The 27,037-nt window shown below is 47.1% G+C and overlaps 1 protein-coding gene across 4 annotated transcripts in view; it reads left to right on the top strand.

Moving 5' to 3' along the window:
- TEAD1 (TEA domain transcription factor 1) overlaps positions 1-27,037 on the top strand; it is a 298,964-nt gene that overhangs the window by 257,198 nt on the left and 14,729 nt on the right. For all 4 annotated transcript variants that reach the window (XM_006117420.5, XM_006117422.5, XM_075927867.2 and 1 more), the window contains one exon: positions 2,020-2,193. In XM_006117420.5, coding sequence (XP_006117482.2) covers positions 2,020-2,193 — 174 coding nt within the window. The remainder of the gene's footprint in view (positions 1-2,019; positions 2,194-27,037) is intronic.

Below are 27,037 nucleotides of genomic sequence, written 5' to 3'. Positions count from 1 at the left end.
GGCCCTTGAATTTCCAGAAAAGCAACGATGCTCTACTGTACAAAATCACCCGCTATTCCAGAAAAACTATTCTGCTCCCACTTGGGCATAAGTCCTTATTCCGGAACACTGTTCCGGAAAAGGGCCAGTGTAGACAGCCCAGTAGTCTTTTCCGGAAAAAAGCCCCGATCGTGAAAATGGCAATCGGGGCTCTTTTCCGGAAAAGCGCGTCTACATTGGCCACAGACGCTTTTCCGGAAAAAGGGCTTTTCCAGAAAAGCAGCCTGCCAATGTAGACGCTCCTTTTCCGGAAAAACTGAAAATGGAATAGTATTCCGTTTTAAGCAGTTCCGGAAATTCATGCCAGTGTAGACACAGCCATTATGTTTAGGTCTATTAAAGCCTGAAGTGCTATGTCCCCCCTCCCAAATAAAAAACTTCAGGTAGAGACTATATTTTATCCAATTCTGTTTGTCCATTGTAACAGATGAGTGTGATCTAAATTCAGATTTCACCACACTAGATGATTTTTAGCAGATTACTAGTTTGCTTGTCCAAGTACAACTGATAAAAAGCTAGTCAGTCTACTTTCTTTTCCCCTGGATTTTACACATTTTTTAGGGAAAGATATATTCAGTTATTATTATTTATTTTTATTCAAAGCCCTCAACATGGACCCAGCCCTCACTGTACTAATTGCTGTGCAAATACAGAACAGAAAGATAGTCTCCACTTCAAAGACCTTGCAGTAAAAATGTAAGACAAATGACAACAGAGGGAAATAGATGGAATACAAAAAAACTAGACAATAGGAGTCAGCATGATAGGCCAGCTGAATGTCTTAATTTAGGTGTGAAAGTATTGTTTTTTTCTGTTTTATCTGCAGATATATTGTGAACAAAATAGTTAGGCAGACGTCCACTTTCCATTTACAACATTAATATTTGCTTACCAGGTAGAAATTGCCACCTTGCACCAGTATCTAACCAATATTGCAGCATTTTTAGCTGTTCAGTGACTGTACATTATAACTGAGTTAGCAAAATGTTGTTTGTGATCTATGTAACTACAGTGCTCCTTTCATCTTCTCACACAGTCTTGTGGGGATTGGAGCTCCCTGCGATGGGCTTAGCATCAGGCAACAGTAGGTCCTCTTCTTTTTCATTTCAGATTTTACAGCATGCTATCCTCTCAGATAAATATGCAGCATTGTAAACAACATGGATGAAATCATGGCCCCTTTAAAGTCAATAGTGGGGTTAACAATAGACTTCATTGGAGTCAGGATTTCATTCTGAGAGGGAGAGGAATTGTTTAGAGTTGCACTGATAGCTATAAATAGTGGAATGAAAGGGGAAATTTAGGTTGAATATCAGGTAACAAAGTCTGGCAGCGAAAGTGTGAAACTAGTTCTCCCACTCAATTGAAAGTGCATTCAACAAAGCACTGGGGAATATACCAGAGGAAAAAAATCTGACATTGGCAGGAAGATGAACTAACTGGCCTATTAATTCCTTCTTATTAAAAAGTTCCTTCTTAAAAAAAAATCTACTCCCCTGTTTTAGGCAAGTGATATCAGCACACTGTTTTTTAAAGAAAGAAATATTTGTAATGTAAAGAATAAAGGAGCTGTTGCACTAGCAGAAACTCAAGATCTCTGTGCATAAGACATTAAACTGCATAATACAGACACCTCCTACTCTTCCTAATTACCTTGACCTTACTGTGCTCAGAATGGGCTGATTATCACTTTGCTGGCTGTTCTGTATTTTTGTCAAACACTTGCCTGCAGTTAACCATCCAGGTTTACAGTAGGGGAACTGTTTTTATTATACTGAATCTTATTCACTAAGGACTGTGCCAAGACCACCAAAGTTACTTCATGGAAATCATATTGCAAATAACATTGTTGCCATAGGTAAACAAGGGCAGGATTTTTAATCTACCAATTTTAGTATGATTACACAGATACACAGTTCAGCTAAAATAAAACTCTGTTCTTGTACAATAGTGATTTTTCTTTTTCTTAATTTCTTTCAGTACAACAAACACCTCTTTGTGCACATTGGACATGCCAACCATTCTTACAGTGACCCGTTGCTTGAGTCGGTGGACATTCGTCAGATTTATGACAAATTTCCTGAAAAGAAAGGTGGTTTAAAGGAACTGTTTGGGAAAGGGCCCCAAAATGCCTTCTTCCTAGTAAAATTTTGGGTGAGTAAGACATACCATACAAGGTAGTTGAGACTGTGTGTTTGCATATGCTCCTGTACTTGTTCTAAATGTACATGTACATAGGACTATATTTTGTCATTAATAATCTGAAGCTAAATCTCCATCATTTGTATATATCCTTCATGTGGGACACTAGCACAAAAACACTTCAATCGATGGTTTCCACAACATGTATGTGTTCCTAGAAAACAGCTGTAGTAACTATACAGCCTGCTAGTGACAAACAGGTCATAAGATTCATTGTTTATAAATGAACTGCCACCTAGTGGCTTGAATGAAGAGCAATAGCAGCAACTTAAACTGAGACTTCTGTATATATTTTGGAGTGTTTTATATGTTGGACTCTGATAAAGGCAGGTAACAGTTTTTAGCCTTGAGATCAGCCAGTGTTTTCACATCACAGTTATATTTAATATTTGTATTAAAAACTATCTAAGAGTTTGTAATATTTCCAGTGCTGTTGTATAATAATTTTGGTTGCTTCATTGTTGAAGCACATCTGCCTTCAGTTTCTCTAAGTATATCTGGGACATTGGCTTGCAGAGTAATTATATCTACCAAAAGGAGCTGTAGAGATGGGCAGAGGAAGGATCAGAATGAAAGAAAGATAAAAGCAGGATATCACAAATGTTGAAAAATACCTAAACCATTGCTTTCATTTTATCCATGTACATACACTAACGAATTGCACCGGAAACTTGTTATATTGTGGTTTGGGCATGTAAATAAATATACTGTGAGGTCATCAAGTGATCTATCATGAAATCTGAGCACGTGAAGTTTGTCCTATAGGGTATGTCTAAACTACATGGCTCCGTCAACGGAGCCATGTAGATTTGTTTGTTCGGCAAAGGGAAATGAAGCCACGATTTAAATAATCGCGGCTTCATTTAAATTTAAATGGCTGCTGCGCTGAGCTGACAAAAAGCTAATCAGCTGTTTGTCAGCTCAGCGCGCTAGTCTGGACGCTCCCCTGCCAACATGAAAGCCCTTTATCGACCTCCCCGGTAAATCTCATCCTACGAGGCATAACAGGGAGGTCGATAAAGGGCTTTCAGGTCGGCAAGGGAGTGTCCAGACTAGCGCGCTGAGCCGACAAACGGCTGATCAGTTGTTTGTTGGCTCAGCGCGGCAGCCATTTAAATTTAAATGAAGCCGCGATTATTTAAATCGCAGCTTCATTTCTCTTTGCTGATCAGCCTAATCTACATGGCTCCATCGATGGAGCCATGTAATTTAGACACAACCATAGACATTTCCTGCTGCCTCAGAGGTGGATGTTGCTCTGAGAATTGAAATGTAGTGTTTTAAACATAAGGTTTTCTAAAGTTGTGAAAGCATTTAACCCTCCCTCTCCCCCCCAAGTAGTGAGCTGTAGAAATTCTGTATGTAGTTATTACACTTAAACCAAGGTAGGAAAAGCTACTATAGTGTTTTGTGTCAGTTTTTAAAACCTATCCATAGATAGAAATTAGGACTGCTTGGTTTTCATTAACATTCCAGCATAAAGCAGAGGATGAGCTTCAGAAATGAACTTGCAAAGAGCTTTGTTGAATGTAAGCAATGTAAAGCAAAGCAAAAGTTTTCAAAATGTCTCTCCTCATACCCGCTGAGAGAAGGCTTCTCTTCTCCCTGAGAACACTGGCTACTGCTTCTGCTCTTATCTGAGACTTCATCCTGCTCCCCAGATGGGAGTGTTGTGCTTCCCGAAGGATAGGCCATTCTGGTCTTTACCTAACTATTTCACTTACGGTATTGTCTGCCTTGTCACCCAAGTGGTGATTATTGCTTGGATAGCCATATCCGTGCCATCTTTGGCATGGCTAAAAGTGGCATTGTAGATGTGACAGCTTCGGCTTCCCCTGGATCTTTAGTGTGCGTTTAGGGCCTATGCTGAAGCCTATGCCATCCCATCCATACTACTATTTTTAGCCATGCTGTGTGGATAAAATTAGCATGGGTATGGTGGGTATGGCACCACAAGCTTCACTGGTGCTTTAGACTGCAGGCTTGCCCAGAAAATGCATTGAACAAAATGTGCCCCACTCTTTGCAAGCCCTAGACTTTAGCAGAGATTGGGGTGAAATCCTGTTCTTCTTCGAGTGGTTGCTCATGTCCATTCGAACCGCGTGCACCGCGTCTTCCGGAGCGTTTTCCCTAGCGGTACCTGTAGCGCCGGCAGGGCGCCCCCTGGAGTTGCGCCGCTATGGCGGAGCATAAGTACCCCTGCCGGCACTCCCCCTCCTCAGTTCCTTCTTACCGCCCGTGACGGTCATTGGAGCGTGTCTCTCTGTTAGAGTAGTTAATGGTTCCCGTTTCTCTTAGTGTTGTAGATAGTTGTAAATAGTTCAAATTAGTTAGATAGTTGGCAGTTCTTTGTTTTTTCCTTCTCCCCCTTCGGGGGTGAAGAATGCCTGGGCCGCAAGGCTTTAAGGCTTGCGCTGTATGCGCTAAATTCATGCCCAAGGGAGACCCTCATGATAGCTGTTTAAAGTGTTTGGGTGAGGGTCACCTAGCAGATGCCTGTAAGATCTGCAGGTCATTCAAGCCACACATGAAGAGGGAGCAGGACTCTCATTTGAAGCTTCTCCTCATGGAGGCGGCTTTACAGCCGGCACTGACTGGACATTCCACAGTGCGCCGGCGTTGACACGCGACGCTCCATCCCGTACGAGGACTTTGGTACCGAGGGCTCAGCACCGCTCTCATTCCCTGGCGCCAAAGAAGTCAAGGTCTTCGTGGGGTAGGTCTCCGAGCCGGAAGTCCAGCTCCGGCCTACACCGTTGCCTTGAATCCCCAGTGCAGGCGTCTCTGAGTGCTGCGGTGCGGCGTAAAAGAGCTCGATGACCATCAAGTCCAGGTCAGCTACCCTCACATCATCCTTCGACGCCGGACACTTTTGAGGCGGCGCAGGACCTGATTAGCCTCACTACCTCCCCTCCGTCATCGGTTGAGGCGGAGAGGTCGAGGACTTTGACACCGGCAGCCATGTTGGCACCGGCTTCTCCTTCGCACTGGTTGGATCGGTCGGCACCGGTAACATATGCAGTGGGACCGTCCCCTGTGGGACCAGTACCGCTTGCCCCTACCTCGGTGCCAGCTTCGACACAGGCCACCAGGCCTCATGCGGTGCCCAACTGGCCTCAACCCCTGTCGGTGCTGGGACCTCTCCCGGAACCGGTCTTGGCTGCCCCGGCACCGTATTACTCAAGCCTTGTGGCACCGTCAATGGCACTGGCAACGACCCTCTTGACCGGGGTGCCGCTTCAGTCTTCAGCACTGGGCTCTTCGTTACCAGGCTCTTCGGCACCGATACAAGCACAGGCACCGGGCTCTTCGGCACCGTTGCAGGTACCAGCATCGGCCCCGTGGGCCTTGCCGGTACCACCAATGCCAATAACGCCGATCTCTTCGACAGCAACCACTAGAGCTCCAGCGCCTTCCCTCCTGCCTGCTGTGGTGCCCACGGGGGCGATAATAGGGGTGCTGCCTTTGGGGCAATGGGACTTGGGAGTTCCACGCCCGCAACCGGCACCGACTTTGGCACCAGAGTCCACATGCACCGGGTCGACACTGCATGTGGCACAGGGGCCTGTCTTCCAGGCAGTGGCACTGGTACCAGTACGCCCTCACCGCACGCACGCGGGCAAGCCAGAATCTATGGCCAGGTTTGCCTCTCCGATGGTGGCAGGGCACTCATCGTCGGCACCACCCTGGCCTGAGTCTGACTACTCTTCAGATTCTGATGTGGGCTCTTTCAGGTCAGAGTCCTCGGGAGCTTCATCACATCATAGATCCCGTTCCCGGCACCTGTGTGACCATTCGCGCATGCAGCAGACTTGGCCGCCTCAGCCACATTGGACTTTTTTGGATGCCGTGGGCATACCACGAGTGGCAAGGGCCTGTGCCCCCTTCCGCGGTGTCAAGTGTCTTCAGGCACCGGGCTTCTCCGTCGGCGTCACTATCATGACCCCTTCCCTCACCCCAGAGGGCTGTTACTATCGATGCCGCTAGAGATCCGCAGGCTTCGGTGCCGGACCCGCTTCCGCACATGGTGCCACCTGCCCAGCCGCCCCCTCTGTCAGGCCCTATGCTGGATCCGATGCCGCTCCAGGAGTCATCGTCGTCCTCGTCTCCTGATGAAACGTTAGCAGATCCCACACCGGTGATGCCGATTATGGATGCTTAGTCGCATCAAAATCTGCTCCGGCATCTGGCTTCCAACCTGGGTGTCCCAGTGGAACCAGTAGTGGAGGACACGGACCCCATGATAGACATCCTGTCCGACAATGCGCCAACCCGTTTGGCTTTGCCATTCAACAAGACTGTGGCTAAGATCACTAACGCCCTGTGGCAGACCCCGGCTTCTTTAACCCCTACCTGAAAGGGAGTCCAGAGGCACTATTATGTCCTGCAGTTGGGGCATGAGCATCTGTATTCCCAGCCTGTCCAGGGGTCCCTGGTAGTCCAAGCCGCGGACCAGAAGGAGAAACTTCCGCAGCCGGGGCCATCTCCGAAGGCTAGAGAGCCCAAACGCCTCGACCTGATGGGGCGTAAGGTGTATGCCACTGGTGGGGTGCAGCTCCTCATTGCTAACCAGCAGGCAATGCTGAGTCGATACACCTATAACACATGGCAGGCGATGGATAAGTTTAAGGATAGGCTTCCCACTGAGGCGCGTCAGGAGTTTGTGGCTATGACCACAGAGGGCAGGACTGTCGCCCATATAGCTCTTCAGGCTTCCCTGGACACTGTTGACTCTGCAGCCTGCACCATGGCATCGGGTGTAGTTATGCACCATGGTGCCTGGCTGCAGGTGTCTGGAATACCTCCTGATGTCCAGGATCTGCCTTTTGATGGCAAGGTGTTATTCTCGGAGCATACGGACTCGAGGCTCCATACGCTCAAGGACACGAGGTCTACTCTCCAGTCCTTGGGGATCCACACGCCGGCTCCTCAGCGACGTCAGCTTCCCTACCGACAGCAGGGGAGAACGCAGTCCCAGGTCCTTCCTGGGGATTACTGGAGACGCCGTCCTCATACTCCCAGTGTGGGTGCGGGGGTGGCTGCAGCCCCGTCGTCGGCCAGAGGTCATCATTGCCGCCCGACAGGGGACAACCTCTGTGGGGTTGGACAGGGCCCCTCTCAACAGTCTAAGTACCAGTTTTGACGGTCCTCTAGAGCGTTGCGCACCAGTTTCCTCCCCCCCCCGACCCTCTGTTTGGACCCCCTCTCCCCACTTGGGACCTTAACCTCGTGTTGTCTAGACTTGTGTCACCCCCCTTTGAGCCGCTGGCCATGTGCTCTTTGAAGCACCTCTCTATGAAGGTTGCGTTCATTGTAGCCATTACGCCAGCTCACAGGGTCTCTGAGCTGAGGGCGCTAACTGTAAATAATGTGCAGCTCCACCATCACCCGGCCTTTCTCCCCAAGGTGGTGTCACCGTTCCATCTGTCCCAAGAAATTTACCTCCCGGTTTTCTTTCAAAAGCCCCATGCCTCTCCTAAGGAGCAAGTGTTCCACTCCTTAGATGCTAGACGGGCGTTAGCCTTTTATGTTGATAGAACGAAACCCTTTCGTAAGTCCATGCAACTGTTTGTGGCTTTCACTGACAGAATGAAAGCCATCTTGACCCAGAGGTTGTCCAATTGGGTCGCGGGGGTGTATCAGGGAGTCTTATGTCCTGGCCGGGAAGGTCCTGCCCCGGGTTACAGCACATTCCACCAGGGTGCAGGCGTCCTCTGTAGCTTTTGGGGCGCAGGTTCTAATTACGGAAATCTGCAGGGCAGCCACGTGGTCGTCAGTGCATACCTTTATGGCACACTATGCGCTGACACAACAGGCCAGGGAGGACACAGGGTTGGGTTCTGCGGTTCTCAGCTCTGTGTTGTAAATGTGTTGGTTTTTTTCTCTGTACCACATTGCACTTTATTCAACAGTTCTCTGTGTTATGTTACTTGAATACATATATTCTGGGTTGTTTAGCTTTCGTGGACTTCTCTTTCTGGGTGCTCCGACCCCTCCTCCATAAGTAGGGTTGGCTTGGAAGTCACCTGATTCAAATGGACATGAGCAATCACTCGAAGAAGAAAAGAACGGTTACTTACCTGTAACTGTTGTTCTTCGAGATGTGTTGCTCATGTCTATTCGATCCCCCCCCTTCCTTCATTGGAGCATCCAGCAAGAAGGAACTGAGGAGGCGGAGCGCCGACAGGGGTACTTATGCTCCGCCATAGCGGTGCCACTCTAGGGGGCGCCCTGCTGGCGCTACAGGTATCGCTAGGGAAAACGCTCCGGAAGACGCAGTGCACGCGGTGTGCACACCTGATTCGAATGGACATGAGCAACACATCTCGAAGAACAACAGTTACAGGTAAGTAACGATTCTTTTCTCATCAAAGTAGAAGATAAAACTTCTATTGACTTCAATGAAGCTACAGTTTCAAACTGTGTTCTCGGGAGAGCTGGCTGAGGAGGGATTGGATTTTTATTTTCTTGAAAATTGGTTTTAAATTCCAGTTTAATTCTAGTGCCATTTGTTATATTAAGTAATGTGTGTACCTTCATGAATCGGCTCGTGGGTGATAAAACACTCAAACACATTCATTCATCAACTCCCAATCACAGTGTTTATTGCCAGGATTGAAGTGTTACTCAGCTAAAACCTAGATTTCAGCACCACGTCAGCTTCTGCTGCCCCATTTTTGAGTGGGTAATTGTCTCTAAGGATCAAACTTTAAGAGGGTGTAACAGTCAGTCCATCAACAATATAAATATGTATCTCTGTTGTACTTACCAAACCCCACCTTTGTGCTAACAGCATGCTTTTACAAGAGTGTCATAACATGCAAATGGTACTACATCTTATAATGACACTTCTGTACTCACACATAGGGTTTTTTGGGTACTTGAGGTACACATCCATTATCTGCTCAACTGATAGGTGAAATATTGTAACAGGCATTTTCCAAAAAGGAACTGGGAGAGAGGTGGTGATGAGCAAACAGTGCCTGCCTAGCAAAGTGACAAGAGCAGAAGCTGGTGGAAAAATGCAGGTGGGATGGGGAATTAAACACAGAGAAGTCAGGATGGGGAGACTGGCAATGGCCAGGCAGGTAGAATTGGTCAAGGATCCTGAAGGGGACTGGGATGATGAGTCTGAGGGGGTGAGGAGATTGACTGGGACAAGAAGGTTAGAGGTGGAAGGAGTAGAGTCATGACTGGGATATAGGCAGAAGGGACCAGGCCTGATGTAATAGGGACAGAAGTGTCTGTGACCCTCCCCAAACAACACACACAGCATAGGGTATGTCTACACTACAAAGTTAATTCGAACTAACAGCCGTTAGTTTGAATTAACTTTAATAGGTGCTACACAGGCAAACCGCTAGTTCGACCTTAATCCAAACTAGCAGAGCGCTTAATTCGAACTAGGTAAACCTCATTCCACAAGGTCTAATGCCTAGTTCGAATTAAGTAGTTCGAATTAAGGGTTGTGTAGCCACTTAATTCGAACTAGTAGGAGGCTAGCCCTCCCCAGCTTGCCCTGGTGGCCACTCTGGGCACCACCAGGGAAACTCATCTGCCCCTCTCCCGGCCCCGGAGCCCTTAAAGGGGCACGGTCTGGCTACAATGCCCGTGCCAGGTGCAAGCCTGCCAGCACCCAGCCAGCAGACCCTGCACCTGGCATGGCACGAGCCAGCCACCTGCTGCCACCCAGCCCTCCGCCTCTTCCCGGGACCAGGCTGGCGGCTCCTAGGAGCCTGCCCGGGGCCGCAAGAGGCGGGCACCCGCCTGGTCTAGTGCGGACATCGTGGACCTCATCGAGGTTTGGGGGGAAGCCTCCAACGTACACGACCTCCACACTAGGCACAGGAAAGTGGCCATCTAGGGCAGGATAGCTGCCAGCCTGGCCACCCAGGAGCAGGTTTGCATGAAAATCAAGGTGGTCGAGTGAGCTTAGAACATAAAAACATAAGAATGGCCGTACTGGGTCAGACCAAATGTCCATCTAGCCCAGCAGCCTGTCTGCCGACAGCGGCCGATACTAGGTACCCTGGAGGGGATGGACCGAAGACAATGACCAAGCCATTTGTCTCGTGCCATCCATCTCCAGCCTTCCACAAACAGAGGCCAGGGACACCATTTCTACCCCCTGGCTAATACCACTCCATAGACCCAACCTCCATGACTTTATCTAACTTCTCTTTAAACTCTGTTCTAGTTCTAGCCTTCACAGCCTCCTGCAGCAAGGAGTTCCACAGGTTGACTATTTGCTTTGTGAAGAAGAACTTTCTGTTATTAGTTTGAAGCCTGCTACTCATGCATTTCATTTGGTGTCCTCTAGTCCTTATATTATGGGAACTAATGAAGAACTTGTCTTTATGCACCCTCTCCACACCACTCATGCTTTTATAGACCTCTATCATATCCCCCCTCAGTCTCCTCTTTTCTAAGCTGAAACGTCCCAGTCTCTTTAGCCTCTCTTCATATGGGACCTGTTTCAAACCCCTGATCATTTTAGTTGCCCTCCCCTCTCCCACCCTCTCTCTTCCCCTCTCCCACCTCCTTTTCCCAGTCTCCCCCAGTTTTGTTCAATAAAGAGAGTTTCTATTTTTGACCACATGTGTCCTTTATTTTGTACATCAGGAAGGGGGGCTAGGGATGGGTAAGTGGAAGGATGTGAGGGAGGAATGGGGTACGAGCCCCTGTTAAGGAGGACTAGGGTGGCTCTGTGGGCTCCTCGGGGTGGAAACTCTCATGCAGCCCCCCGATTGCCCCCCCCCCCCGTATGGCAGCCTGCGGCAAGTACAGCCAGGCTGATGGCCGAGTGCAGAACTGCTTTGCAAGCGGGAAACCCCTGAGAACTGTCTGTCCGGGGTGGGGGTCGGGTCCCTTTAAGCACAGCCCTCGGCTAGCCTGAGACAGCAGCTCCACGCTCTAAGTCCTAATCTGATGCCCTGCCGGCACTGCTTCCGGCCATCCTTAACCTCAGTTCAGGGTCCACTCAATGTGGACATGCTAGTTTGAATTAGCAAAATGCTAATTTGAACTAGTTTTTAGGTCTAGATGCACTAGTTCGAATTAGCTTAGTTTGAATTAACTAATTTGAATTAAGTTAATTCGAATTAGTGCTGTAGTGTAGACATACCCATAGAGCCCTCCAGAAACTAGAACGGAACCCAAGATTCTCCACTCAGTGTCTGGTTGGCAGTCGATATCAAGCTGAGTGCCCCAAAGGTTGGTTCTGGGGCTGGTTCTGTTCCATATCTTTATTTATGACCTGGATGAGGGGATGGGTTGCAGCCTCAGCAAGTTTGCAGATGACACTAAGCTAGGGGGAGAGGTAGATACGTTGGAGGGCAGGGAGAGGGTCCAGAGTGACCTAGACACATTGGAGGATTGGGCCAAAAGAAATCTGATGAGGGTCAATAAGAACAAGGGCAGAGTCCTGCACTTGGGAAGGAAGAATCCCAAGAACTGCTACAGGTTGGGGACCGACTGGCTATGCAGCAGTTCTGCAGAAAAGGACCTGGGGATTACAGTGGGTGAGAAGCTGGATATGAGTTAACAGTGTGCCCTTGTAGTCAAGATGGCGAATAGAATAGTAGGATGCATTAGGAGGAACATTGCCAGCAGATCTAGAGAAGTGATTATTCCCCTTTATTTGGCTTTGGTGAGTCTACATCTGGAATATTGTGTGCAATTCTGGGGCCCCACTACACAAAGGATGTAGCCACATTGGATAAAAACCAGCAGAGGGCAGCAAAAATTATTAGGGGACTGGAGCCCATTACTTATGAGTTGATGCTAAGGGATTTGGGCTCATTTAGTCTACAGAAGAGAAAATTGAGGGGGATTTGATAGCAGCCATCAACTACCTGAACAGGGGATAGTCCAAAGTAAATGGAGAGAGGCTGTTCTCAGAAGTGACAGATGGCAGAACAAGGAGCAGTGGTCTCAGGTTGCAGTGGGGGAGGTCTAGGTTGGATATTAGGAAAAGCTATGTCCCTAGGAGGGTGGTGAAGCACTGGAATGGGTTACCTAGGGACGGGGTGGAATCTCCATCCCTAGAGGTTTTTTACTCTCGGCTTGACAAAGCCCTGGCTGGGTTGATTTAGTTGGGGTTGGTCCTGCTTTGGGCAGAGGGCTGGACTCAATGACCTCCTGAGGTCTCTTCCAGCCCTAGGATTCTATGGTTCCTGATGCTCAACAGCCCCCTGCAGTCAGACGATATCTGTGAAACCGACTGGCGAAATGTTTCTCTTGTCTCCCTCTAGTGCTAGTCCACAAAGAGGAAGACAACCTGCTACATCTATTACAGTTAGCCTAAGTGGCAGAGGTCTGTGCTCTGCATCTAGAGCAGTGATCTCAAACTCCCAGCCCTCGGGCCAGTCCTGGTCAGAGCAGTTGTACAATCCAGAGACTCCCAGAGAGGGGTGGGATGTCTTTCACCAGTGCTCCTGCCACTGTTGGGAGGATGGGGGGCACAATTGCTCCCTCTCCCGGTAATCCCCAAAGCTATGTGCTCAGAGAATGGGGTGCCATGGGGGGAGAGGGCAGTGGTGGGAAGAAGCCCCTCACCTCCAACCAGGACTGGTCTATAGGCTGGGAGATTTGAGACCCCTGATCTAGAGCAGGGGTCAGCAGCCAGTAGCTCCTGAGCCAAATAGAACCAGATATGGCTCTTTTGTAGCTCAAAGAGTCCCCTTTGCTCCCCCCACAGCACGGAGCCCACGGTGTTGCTCCAGCCTTACGGCCCCCCACAAGATTGGAGCACTTGCGCCAGCTTCCTGGGGGGGCGGAGGAAGGGGAAGAAACTCCGAGCATCCCTGATGGATCCGACTTGCAGAGGGGAGAGGAGAAGGAGCCAGAAATGGCTCCATGCACAGCCGCTTCCCTTCCCCCCTCTCTCAGCTGGGCAAACAGCAGCAGCAGAATCTGGCCAATGGGAGCAGCAGGAGGTGGAGCCCGAAAGTGTGTGGTGCAGTGCGTGAATGCATGTAAGTGCCCTCCCAGATCCTGCACCCCTAGCCACCTCATGTACCCTCTCTACCAAGACCCCACATGCCCAGCCTGCTCCTGCATCCTTTCCCCCAGCCAGACACCTATCCCCAGCCTGCTTTTGCTCCTTCACTCCCACTCAGACCTCTCACTTTCACCCCCTCCTGCACCCTACCTCCCGCCCAGATCCTGCACCCTCACCAGCAACCCTGTCCCACACACGCAACCCCTGATTTTTGGCCCCACACCAGAGCCCCGGGGGGGGCTGTCAAAATCCTCCAAACCTGGAACCCCACAGGAGTTAAGCCTGGCCTGAGGCCTTGAACCCCAGTCCTCCCTGCCCCTCCCTACCATACAACTGGAGCACCAGGGGAATGACGTGTTTCAATTGGGGACCACAACAGTGAGGGTTGAGGAGTGTTTTGGTTTGGTTGTTTTTTGTTGTTGTTGTTTTTTACTTCTCACTTGTGTGGTCCCTGACTGATTTTTCTGTGGGTCAGTGGCCCCCGACCCAAAAAAGGTTCCCATAAATCAAGATAATGTTGAAACTTTTGTGTTGGGCATGACATTTTACTTTATTTAAAATGAAGCCTGGCCAACAAGGCCTCAGTCGGGGCTCAGCCCGCAGCTGGCTGCAGCATCCTGTCCCCAGCCTGGGGCAGGCCTTACGGTTTGGCCCCCATCTGGCTGCAGGAAGGGCTGGTGGCAACCCCCGCTCCTGCTGCAGAGGGCTGTGGCAATCCTTGCCTAGCCCCTCGCCTAGCCACTGCTGCCCAGGTGCAACAGACCAGCCCCAGCCAGGTAAGGTAATCCAGCCCCAGGGACACCCCGCACCCCACATACTCTTATTTCCCACCCCCAGTGCCTTGCCTGCCTCCTGCACTTCCCACACTCTAACCCCCTGCTCTGAGCCCCTCATACACCCAAACCCTGACTCTTGCACCCCACATCCACAAACTGCACCCCCAGAAGCAGCAGAAGTCCCATTAAATAAAGTCTGTGAGTACAGTGTTTCATTTATAGTATTAATAACCATCATATCAATTAAAAGTAATATTAACTTGCATATTTTCTGTCATGCAAATGGGCATTTTTATATTGGCTCTTTGTTGACCACTTCATTGAAATTTGATGTAGTTTGGCTCATTGGTTTGAAAAGGCTGCCAACCTCTGGTCTAGAGGATCCAGCACAAGATGAAATTTCTAGGGTTTTTTCAGGGTGGCTTATTTAATGCTACATTTCCATTTTAAAAACTCAAGTAAAAGAAATTCATGGTTGTAAAGCTGAGCACTCAAAAGTTAGTAAATGCCAGAATTAAGGTTGGCTGTTAAGGTTGCCAGATGGTTTCAACAAAAATACCGGACACACTTGACATTACATCACAATCTATATTAAATCTTATTTAGAAAATACCGGACATTTATATTTGCTCATTTATATTTTCTCAATTTGTTTCCCGAACAGAAAGCTCAAATACTGGACTGTCCAGTTCAAAACCGGACACCTGGCAGCCCTATTGGCTGTTGACCACAAGGGGAGGAATCTATACAGCCTTGATTCAGCCCCTTTGTACATATGCATTATGGCACAGATATTAATTACATGATCACATTCTATTTTTCCACAGGAGGAACCTGCTCTCAGGTTGAATTTGAATGGTGTAATGAAGGAAGGAGAGTTTTGTCTGTATGACCCCTGCCTCATTTGTTACAGAAGCTGGAAGGTGTGTAGTGAACGAGGCAGGGAACTGGAGAAGGACAAAGAATGGCCTCATGTGTCAGACAAGTGATTACTGCCCTGGAGCATGCCACTTGCTCCTGTCTGTGCCACAGTGTCCCCAGGTGACGCTGGGCAACTTGCTTAAACCAGACTTTTCACAGTTGCCACCAAGTGTGTACTCCTCGGTTTTGGGTGACTGGCTTGAGATTTGATCTGAGTTGCAGAGTTACTGAGGACCCAAGCTGCAGCCAAAGTCAGTAGGAGCTGTGACTTGAATGGATAAACGTGATTTGAATGTCTTGAACAGTCAATCTAAGACATTTCAGATTGGCCACCCAAAATTAGTGGGCACTTTTCCTAGGTTCATAGATTATGCAGCTGGGAGATGACTGTAATCATCTAGTGTGAATTAGCTTTAATCTCTCTGGGCCTCAGTTCCCTATCTGTTAAATGGGAATAATTATCACTCCTCTCACATTGTAAGAACCAAGATAGTACCACTGGATGACAGCACCATAGAAAAGCCAGTGAGGAAATAATTGTGTCTTTGGGATTGAATAGTATGCAGTAAATCAGGCCTAGGGGGAACACATTGAGTGTTGAATAGCTGTTCATTAACTGTGCACAAGAGAAAGCAAGAGCCTGTGGCAAAAACATGTGATCATATAATTAAAAACCACATAAACAAAAAGGGTCTGAATTAAACAAACTTCATGGTATTTTAACATAGCTTTTTCTGTGAGATAATATATGGATTAGAGACCATGTCATACTAACATTCTTGTTGGTTATATATTAGGGTATGTCTACACTTGCTCCCTAGTCCAAACTAGGGATGCAAATATAGCATACCGAAGTGGCTAATGAAGCGCGGGATTTAAATATCCCGCGCTTGATTAGCATATTCACGTCCGGTTGCCATTTTAAAAATCCACTAGTCTGAATTAACTCGCCGCGTGTAGATGCAGTATTCATTGCACGAGGAGTAACAGTTAATCCAAGGGAAGGGGTTTCTTTCGGAATACTGCATCTACACGCGGCGAGTTAATTTGGACTAGTGGATTTTTAAAATGGCAATCGGACGTGAATATGCTAATCAAGCGCGGGATATTTAAATCCTGCGCTTCATTAGCAACTTCAGTATGCTACATTTGCATCCATAGTTCAGACTAGGGAGCAAGTGTAGACATACCCTCAAAGAGTTGAAGAGAATGTGGTTTTGAATCATGAACTTCTAACAGGTTAGAGGATTTACTTCTACCACTCTCTGATGCTCCTTCCTATTAAAGTACAGAGTGCTCTGCCCTCTTCAAAATGCAGAGGGATACTTAGTATTTTTGGCCATTGAAAGTATCAACAGGTCTAAACAAACAAACAAGACAATACAGATGCAACACTGGTTACTTAGAGGAAGGATGTCAGTGCTCTACTACTTTAAATGATCAGGTGGGTAATCACACTGACAGCTTTCATTGCTATTTCTAGGCTTTGTGGAATTACTATAATCAAAGGAGGGATTGGAGTTAGTGCCTCTGGGGTCTGGTGTATAGGGGCAACATGGAAGAAAGCCTGGTGAGGGGCAAAAGCAAAAGATGACAAGGGGCCATTGGACAAAAGAAAGAGGAAGAAAATAAAAGGAAAGCAGCTCAGACACGCAGGCAAGGGTGGTGCTGTGGTGTGCCCCTTAGGAAGTGAAGCAAAGATAGCTGAACTTGTTGTGGCAGGTGAAGGGAAGACAGTGAAGGGGTTCAGAAAGAGAGTGACATAGTGTAACAGCAGGTGAGGAAGAGTTTGATAGCTATGGTATTTTGAATCTGGTGGAAGGCAGGGAGGGAGAATAGAAAGAAATAATCAAGTTGATAGATGACCAAGATATAGACTAAGTGGCTTAGATATGGAGACAAAAAGGAATGTTCCTTTTATCTTATCCCTCTATCTAGCTTTTGGGCTGCAGAGCAGATTGGTTTCCTATAATTTTCTCTGTGACAGATATAAGTACTTAAAAAAATGGGTTGAGATCTATAAAAAGGCAACAGTGAAGTTTGGCTACAAAGAAAATTGCTATATTTTGCTGCAGAGGGTTGTTTTGTATGAATTACATCTAAACTGATATACAACATGATACCAACAACTAAAAAATCCTCAGCCTATGTTTTGGTGAAGAATCTGGATGGCCTGGTTTTTGCTCTCCTCCATATACATCTAAATCTTGCTGCCTCTCCTTTGTCTCAAATATCCATCCCTTTCTCTTTGTTAGCAGCACTTGCCCAGGCTCTGATCTGCATCATGAATACTACAATCTACCCCTCTTTGGCATAGATATCTACAGCTATTGCAGTGCTACCACTAGACTCATCTCACTGGCCCATGTTGATAATCACCTTCTCTTTCTCTGTGCATGTCTCCATCTGGGTATTAGATGTGAAAGGTAGGGTGGAGCTAAAAGATAAGTATCATTAAAGATGTAGTTAAGAAGCTTGTATATTACGTGGTGAAGGGGATGTCCCTTCACTGCCACATCACGTACAAGTTTGCTAACCGCACCTTAATGCCATCCTCCCTTAACCTCCCCTTCCTCCTCCTGCCTATCAATATTAACGATCTCCCTAACTGGCTTTCTTTGCCTGCATGGCTGTTTTTTTCCACAAGCACCTCTGTGCTTTCTCCCAGGCCACCCCCATGCCAAGCTGCAAAATGGGTACCTTCTTCCCACTACCTTTCTTCCATTGCCTACAGATCGTTACCACTTGGCACTAATTTGTCTGGCAAGTACGTGTTACTGGTAAGAACACTATGATCACTAATTTTTGTTTGTCTCTGTTATAGCCTCACTCTTTTCCCCCTCTTGTTCATCTGGTTGTTTGTCATGTTTTGTCTGGCTCTTTGATTGTGAGTTCTTTGCACAGTGCCTGCTGCCTGTATAACGGGTCCTGACCCTTGTTAAGAACCTTTAGGTGTTACTGCAGTAAAAATAATAGTAATGCATTTGGTTGTGCATTATGGGCCAGATCTTTCTCCCAATGAAAGCAATGTTGACTTTGGCGATTAACATGCAGGAATAAGAACAGCCCCTATGAGTTAATAAATCTAAAACGAGCAAAAGGCCAGTGTCTGGCTTGTCACACAGTAGGAAAGAACAATCATTATGAATTAATGTCTGGATTTATTGCTTTTGTATGCTGCTACGGTAACTACCTTAATTTTAAATGCTTGCAGTAGTTTGCATTATGCCTCAAACTGATGAAAGCTTGGTCATATGTCAGTGCAACTGTGTGAAGCAGAGAATGAAACTCATCAGAAAATGTCTGGGTGATATTAATTTATTTTTTTAATTAATGCCTCCATTTGCCGAAATCTGCAATGCAAACAAGCAGTTATTAGAAAGTAATACATATTATAATGAGGGCAAGCTTTTAAAGATGCTTTGAAGTCCTAGACATTTTTGAAATTCAAATGTGGAATGGAAATAAAGGAATCTACACAATAAAGGGACATTAAATTATGTCAAAAAAAGAAAAAAGAATCACTGTTTTATAGATGTAAATAAATGCCATAATTAGTGGCAAGTAACATGAGTAGGATGGTTACGTTTATTCCTATTCTTATTTAAAACAGCTGTGGCGTGAAAAATAATTCTGCTTCTCTTTGAAATGTGATGTAACAAACAATTTACCCATGTACTCGGTGTTAAAAAATGGCTTGTCCGCATGATCTCCTCCCACCCTACCCCTTACTGTTCTTGCCCATGTGTTTTCCTCAGACTTTCTGGACACCAAAATTCCTTGTGTTCTTCATCCACCCCCCCCCCCCCCCAAAAAAGTTACCTCTGCTTTTTTTTTCTTTTTTAAATACAACTGTTTTCAATATAGTGAAGCTTGTAATCCTCCTTCTGCTCACTCATCACTTCTGATTGCCAGTTCACATATGTGATCTGTGACATAGATGAGTCTGCAATCAGCATACAAATGTATTCAGAACAAATTAGAAATGGAAGAAAACAGTAGTTCACCTACCTTTCCCTCCCCACTTTTATTTTTAAAACTGGATCCCAAGTAGTGCTTTTGCAGGGTTTCTTCACAAATTGAAGAGTCAATGAGTCAATGAGCAGCTGGATGGATAGATCAGCTTAGCCTGTCAATCACACGCCTAACCCTGGGGCAGATCTGGAAGCAATTCCAAAGCTTCCATACAACTGTGTTCCAAGAATCCAGATGCTACCATTGGAAAACATTGCTTCACAGTTTAGAATCTCTGCCTTGGCTTTGACAGTTGTTCCATGACAGAGAGGGGAGAAACAATGGGATCATATGAATGACACTTCATTGCACTCAGTTTAACTTACAGGTTGTTAACAAATCACTCTACATTTAATTGTTACTACTGAATGTTTGCATACATTATGCTATTTGCTCCCCATGCATCCCTGTGTTACTAATAAGTACTTATTTCTTTCTGGTCAGTGGAGGGGAGTTGTTCCAATGCTACCTTTTGATTAGCCAAACCCATTATTATAGGAACAACCGTATCTCCTTCTTACTGTAGAGATTGAAAGCAATGATCAATATCAAGATTTTATTTACTTGAAGCCAGTTCTGCTTCAGAAATACCATGATGCATCATGTCAAACACTTGATATTGTTGATATACAGTTTTCATAGATAGGTGCTGGAACAACATTGTAGTGAGGGATAAATCTATTATGTTATACAGTGTATTTGCATTGTTGTACGAAAGGAACAACCTTATAATAAAGGCAGTTTCATCTCCTAAGACTTGTTCAGTGCTTTATAGCTCAGTGATAAAAGAAACTCTCAAAAATGAAACATATCAGTGTCCTATTTATATTTAACCTAAAAATAATACACTTTCAAAATGGTTGAAGTTATATTTTTAGTTCACTGATCTTATAAGGTAAAATCCAGAAGTGCAGTTTTTTACTTTCAGCAGAAGATCCTTGTATAAATATAACGACCAAAGTATTGGGGTGAGGTTTTTGTTTTTGTTTGGTTTTGCAGATTTTTTTCTTGATTTAATACCAAAGCGCAACAGATATTAAATTACTGTGCCTTATTTTGGTGTCTCTAGATTTGTTATTTAGGCTTGAGAAGTGAGGCCTATGCAGGTGACCTTTTTGACAATATGAACACATGAACATCATTTTAGAAATGCCTTCTTATTTACTCTAGACATAAGTAAAGCAGAAAAAGGAAATGCTCTGATAAAAAAACTGCAACTGGGGTGGTGGTGGTAGAAATGACTATTTTTGAGAGATTATTACAATCACTTCTTTGAGGCAACTGTTCTTAGATGCTCCAGCACAGCAGCTGTGACATGGTTGAATGGCTATGTCACTGTTCTTCATGTTCAAATGTAATTGCAAACCTGCTAAGAGGGCAAATTGGTTATTTACTTTTAGCTCAGAACAATTTCTTACAGATCACCACAAACACTGTATTAATATTAACCAGTGAACTAATGAAAAATGTTCAAGAAACAAGGAGTAATAAAGATAGAATTCTCTTCTGTTGGTACATGACTACAGGACTGTACAGGCAGTCCCCGGGTTACATGGATCCGACTTACATCAGATCCCTACTTACAAACGGGGTGAGGCAACCCCGCACTAGCTGCTTCCCCCCATCAGACCAGGGAGACGCGAAGCTAGCGCCCCCTCCCCCCCAGCAGACCAGGGAGACGCGGAGCGGCTTTTCTCAGCAGACACCTCAGCTTGAGAATAAAGGACTGAGGGAAGTGAGGTGTGGGAGAATAAAACTGAGCTCTGGAGAAATGTTTGGCTAGAATTTCCCCTACAAAATGTACCAGTTCCGACTTACATACAAATTCAACTTAAGAACAAACCTACAGTCCCTATCTTGTACGTAACCCGGGGACTGCCTGTATGTGTTACTGTGTGTGATTCTCAAGTGACTTTTCCACTGATTAATTTACCAAAGCAAATCTACATTAATCAGGCCTCCTATTTTTTCTCCCCATCACTAATTACCTCAATATGTGCCATCATCAGCATATTGCCTGCAAATGGTTGTTCCTCAGAAACGGAATGTAGCTGCTAAGTAGAATTTAAAGAGCTGCTGCCTAGTTAAACATTAAACACAAGTGACTTGATATGATCAGAAGTATGGATTACACATGATCTAATATGCTGGGTTTTAAAATGTAGCCATATAAAAAGGAAGATGTCCCTGATCTTCCTGAACATATTTAGGAAGTACTAGGAGAGTTGGGGGGGGGGGCGGGTTGTAATAAACTTAAATGTTAGCAGTAAAAAAGATCTGGAATTGAGAGTTAGATAGCTAAACTGGCTGAAAGTACATTTGTCCATCGAAACTCCCACCACCAAGGGTTCAGCTGATCCTTTAGCATTCTTTTACAATAGTTGGCAAGAGATATTTTGTAACAGCTGGAAAGTGTTAGTTCCTGAGAGGTTTAGTAAAAACTTTATACATAATGAGCCAAATCCTGTCCATTGCCACCTTCCCTTGTGGCTTCTGTGGAAGGCCTAAACCAGGATGGGAGCAAGAATGTTTGTAGCTGGCTCTGAAGTGCCTTCTGCCAGGCCATAACTTTCCCAATCAAGCAGGTGCCGTAATTTGCCATGCTTAATCTTAAAAACAAGAACTTTCTGTATATCATAAATTTCCTGACCCTGCATGTGCACTAGTGGCACCAGTGATGAGACTGTATGTGGAACTGTGTGTTCAATGTATGGTTTTAGAAGTGAGATGTTGAAGATAGGGTGAACTCTAAGGGTATGTCTACACTAGCCCCCTAGTTTGAACTATGGAGGCTAAGGGTATGTCTACACTACAGCACTAATTCGAAATAACTTAATTCGAATTAGTTAATTCGAACTAAGCTAATTTGAACAACTGCATCAAGACCTAAAAACTAATTCGAATTAGCGTTTTGCTAATTTGAATTAGCATGTCCACATTGAGTGGACCCTGAACTGAAGTTAAGGCTTGCCGGAACAGGTGCCGGCAGGGCATCAGGTTAGGATTTAGAGCATGGAGCTGCTGCCTCAGGCTAGCCGAGGGCTGTGCTTAAAGGGACCGACCCCCACCCCGGACAGACAGTTCTCAGGGTTCCCTGCATGCTTGTCTACCTCGATGAGGGACAGCAAAGCAGTCCTGTCTTGAAGTGCCCTGAGTGCCCGCACTCGGCACATCACAGCACTCGGCCATCAGCCCAGCTGCATTTGCCGCAGGCTGCCATCTGGGGGGGTCAATCGGGGAGCTGTCAGGATCCAGGAGACCCTGCAGGAGAGCTTCCACCCCGAGGAGCCTGCAGAGCCACTCCAGTCCTCCCCCTCAGGGGCTCGTACCCAATTCCTCCCTCACCTCTTTCCACTTACCCCTCCCTAGCCCCCCTTCCTGATGTAAAAAATAAAGGACACGTGTGGTCAAAAATAGAAACTCTCTTTATTTAACAAAACTGGGGGAGAGGGAAATAACCCCTGGGGAGACTGGGAAAAGGAGGTGGGAGAGGGGAAGAGAGAGGGTGGGAGAAGGGAGGGAGAAACCTGGGAGGAGGGAGCTGGAAGGGGGAAGACGGGAAGAAGGAGGAGGGGAAGTATAAAACTATGCTAGGCCATATCTTCAGTACTGTGTACAGATGTGGTCTCCTCACCTCAAAAGAGATGTTTTGGCCTTGGAAAGGGTTCAGAAAAGGGCCGTGCCAGGTGAAGGGTCTGCTGGCTGGGTGCTGGCAGGCTTGCGACTGGCACAGGCATTGTAGCCAGACCGTGCCCCTTTAAGGGCTCCGGGGCTGGGAGGGGGGCAAAAGAGTTTCCTTGGTTTGGCCCAGAGTGGCCACCAGGGCAAGCTGGGAAGGGCTAGCCTCCCACTAGTTCGAATTAAGTGGCTACACAGCCCATAATTCAAACTACTTAATTCGAACTAGGCGTTAGTTCTCGTAGAATGAGGTTTACCTAGTTCGAATTAAGCGCTCCGCTAGTTTGAATTAAGTTCGAACTAGCGGTTTGTATGTGTAGCACCTATGAAAGTTAATTCGAACTAACGACTGTTAGTTCGAATTAACTTTGTAGTGTAGACATACCCTAATGTAGGCATTTGAAGTTGCACATGAAGCCCGGGATTTAAATATCCTGGGCTTTATTTGCATCTTCCCATCCAGGCGCCATTTTTAAATCCCCTTAGTCCGAACTAACTGCCCGTGGCTACACGTGGCAGTCAAACATTAACTTGAACTAAGGACTTATTTAAATCCCGGGCTTCATTTGCAACTTCGAATGCCTACATTAGCCTCCCTGGTTTGAACTAGGGGGTTAGTGTAGACATACCCTAAGAGATCAATGGAGCTAGATCAGGTTGGTTTATTGCCGACTCCAGTAATGGGTAAAGTTTAGTTATTGGGTGCTCTGTCCATGTGGAGATGTTCTGTTGAAAGCCATATCTTCTACAGAATAGGTGGGGCCCTACTGTCCACATTTGTCTGCATACCTTTTGGAGTTCTCCTTTCTCTTTTCAAGGTGTTCCGTCACCACTTTTTTGATGTAGTGGCTGTGTTGTGCTTAGTCTCAGGCAGATGGGTTGGAGGACGTTGTGGGTAGTTATACGTGAAATCAGGTATGGTACTCAAAAGTTAATAAAGAAGCAGCTGTGGCTTGTGGATGCAGAGACCTCATCATCGCACAAGAATTCTGCATAGGGTAATAGTGAAGACTAGTCATTCTGTGATAGTTAATGTTGTAAGTATTATTCAAGGATCTAGCTGATTCTTCCCGTTGGGCTGTTTTACTGAGGATGGCAAGCAGAGGTCAGCTGTACATGGGCTTTTAATAAACACAGAGCCTCATGTCAAAAGCAGGCTGTAAACTTTGGCCCTTCGTAAGAGATGATATGATCAGAGAGGTCAAACACGTAGTTGTTTATCCAGTGCTATGTGGTTTCCTCTGTGGATTGTAAGTCGTTACTGGGCATGAATTACGCCGTCTTTTAAAAGCAATCTACCTCTATCAGTATATAGTGAAACCACTGAATTTTGGTAATTTCACCACAAAGTAGAAGGAGATGGCCTCACTGGGCTGAGATGGAATGTCCAGAGATTGGAGAAGACTGCGGGGGTACGTCTACACTACAGCGCTAGTTCGAACTAACTTAGTTCGAATTAGTTAATTCGAACTAAGCTAGTTTGAACTAACGCGTCTAGAACTAAAAACTAGTTCGAACTAGCGTTTTGCTAGTTCGAACTAGTAAGTCCACATTGAGTGGACTCTGAACAGGGCTTAAGGATGGCCGGAAGCAGTGCCGGCAGGGCATAAAAGGAGGACTTAGAGCATGGAGATGCTGTCTCAGGCTAGCCGAGGGCTGCGCTTAAAGGGTCCCGACCCCCACCCCGGACACACAGTTCTAAGGGGTGCCCCGCTTCCAAAGAAGTTCTGGCTTGGAGTGCCCTGAGTGCCCACACTGGGCACATCACACCACTCGGCCATCAGCCCGGCTGCACTTGCCGCAGGCTGCCATCTGGGGAGAGGGAGTAATTGGGGGGCTGCAGGAGAGCTTCCACCCCCAGAAGCCCGCAGAGCCAGCCCAGTCCTCCCCATCGGGGGCTCGTACCCCATTCCTCCCTCACCTCCTTCCACTTACCCTTCCCTAGCCCCTCTTCTTATTGATGTACAAAATAAAGATAACGTTTCTTCCAACATTGACTCTGTCTTTATTGAAAAAAACTGGGGGAGACTGGGAAAAGGAGGTGGGAGAGGGGAAGAGAAAGGCTGGGAGAGGGGAGGGCAACTAACATGATCAGGGGTTGGGAACAGGTCCCAGATGAAGAAAGGCTACAGAGACTGGGACTGTTCAGCTTAGAAAAGAGGAGACGGAGTGGGGACAGGATAGAGGTCTCTAAAAGCAGGGGTTGGGTGGAGAGGGTGCATTCAGAAAAGTTCTTCCTGAGTTCCCATAAAGAAGGACTAGAGGACACCAAAGGAAAGGAATGGGTAGCAGGCTTGAAACTAGTAAGAGAAAGTTGTTGTTCTTGACAAAGCAAATAGTTAACCTGTGGAACTCCTTGCTGCAGGAGGCTGTGAAGGCTACAACTAGAACAGAGTTTAAAGGGAAGTGAGATAAAGTGATGGAGGTTGGGTCCATGGAGTCCTATTAGCCAGAGGGTAGGAGTGGTGTCCCTGCCCAAAGTTTGTGGAAGGCTGGAGAGGGATGGCACGAGACAAATGGCTTGGTCATTATCTTCGGTCCATCCCCTCCAGGGTCCCTAGGGTTGGCCGCTGTTGGCAGACAGGCTACTGGGCTAGATGGACCTTTGGTCTGACCCAGTACGGCCATTGTAAGCTCAGGGCTCAGTGTCGGGGGTCTCAGTGGACCCCCTTGATTTTCATGCACACCTGGTCCTGGGTGGCCAGGCTGGCAGCTCTCCTGCCCTAGACAGCCACTTTCCTGTGCCTAGTGCGGAGATCGTGGACGAGGTCCACGATGTCCGCACTAGCCCAGGAAGGTGCCCGCCTCTTGCGGTCCAGGGCAAGCTCCCGGGAGCCGCCAGCCTGGTCCCGGCAAGAGGGGGTGGGCTGGGGGGCATCGGGTGGGTGGCTCTGTGCCGTGCCAGGTGCAGGGTCTGCTAGCTGGGTGCTGGCAGGCTTGCACCTGGCACGGGCACCGTAGCCAGCCCGTGCCCCTTTAAGGGGTCCGGGGCCGGGAGGGGGGCATAGAGTTTCCCTGGTGTTGGCCAGAGTGGCCACCAGGGAAACCTGGGGAGGGCTAGCCTCCCACTAGTTCGAACTAAAGGGCTACACAGCCCTTAGTTCGAACTAGCTAGTTCGAACTAGGCGTTAGTCCTCGTAAAATGAGGTTTACCTAGTTCGAACTAAGCGCTCCGCTAGTTCGATTCAAATTCGAACTAGCGGAGCGCTAGTGTAGCACCTATTAAAGTTAGTTCGAACTAACGTCCGTTAGTTCGAACTAACTTTGTAGTGTAGACATACCCCAAGATCTCTGGCATGAGATCTGGCTGCAGGCATGCACTTTGCAGGAATCTTCAAAGGTCTCTATCTTGGGGCAAGTATGGGGCCATCAGAAGAAACAGGATGTTAATCATCAGGTTTTATGTCATGCTAAGTGTCTTGTGCAGGGGTGGGCAAAAGGGCCTCCAGGGGCCGGATCCAGCCTGCCAAGCAGGTGGTTCTGGTCCACGGAGACCCTGCTGCCACTTTAAAGTGCCACATGCTCCTCACAGGGCAGGAGGAGGCTTACCGCGCTCCCCAGACCCTGATTGACCTGGGGGTGGGGGAGCCTGCCAAACCTCTTCCAGGGCATGGGTGCCTAGTGGGAAGGGGGGGGGGCAAAGGAGCTTCCTCACCCCCAGACCAATTATGGTCTGGGGGTGGGGTAGCCCAGCCCCTTCCCATTTAGGCCCTGCACCTTCCTGTTTAGGCCCCGCCCCTTCAGGGGTGGCCCGGGGCTACCTCAAAAATGTTTGAAGTGGCCCCTGGGCAAAAATTATTGCCCACCCCTGTCTTGTGAGTGGTAGTCATGGCACAGGTGTAGAAATGCCACTCTCATAGGATCTGGGGAAACATAGATGCACTCTCTAATAGCCATGATCCCCTTCCAGGTGTTGTGCATGTCTCTGTTGATAGTGGCCATCTCATAAGACAAAATTCCTTAGAGGCAGAGCAGGTGCATGGGAGCAGATGTTGGCAGTAAGTCACATTAAAGAAATTAATGGGATTCGAGAATGTGGGCTAGCTCCAAACTGGGGCCATGTGGGTCAGACTTACCATTTGGTCCCAGAATGGTGGGTTAAGATGAAGTTAATCTGGAAGAAGGATGGGGCCCACTGCATTTGTCATTGGTGTAGGGCATGGCCCTTTGCAGATATTCCAGGTTCTCATGCTTGGTAAACATTTAGACTAGATGGTGGGCCACAAAACAACAGCTTGTGTCACACCTGGGTGGTCCAATACTAGAGAGAAGGCAGATTTTAGTTGTTTGAATGCATGCGGGGCCTTGGAGGACATGGGACAGGGCTTTTTTCCAGAGTTGTGCATTTAAGTGTTTGGCTTGTTCTGAAAAATTCAAAATGAATATTTAGTAAGAGCAGTTCACA

Source organism: Pelodiscus sinensis, chromosome 5 (genome assembly GCF_052426305.1).
Source record: "Pelodiscus sinensis isolate ZL-2025 chromosome 5, ASM5242630v1, whole genome shotgun sequence".
Lineage (NCBI taxonomy): Eukaryota > Metazoa > Chordata > Testudines > Trionychidae > Pelodiscus > Pelodiscus sinensis.
The sequence above is the reverse complement of the archived record's forward strand: the minus strand, read 5'-3'. Positions and strand labels throughout refer to the sequence as shown.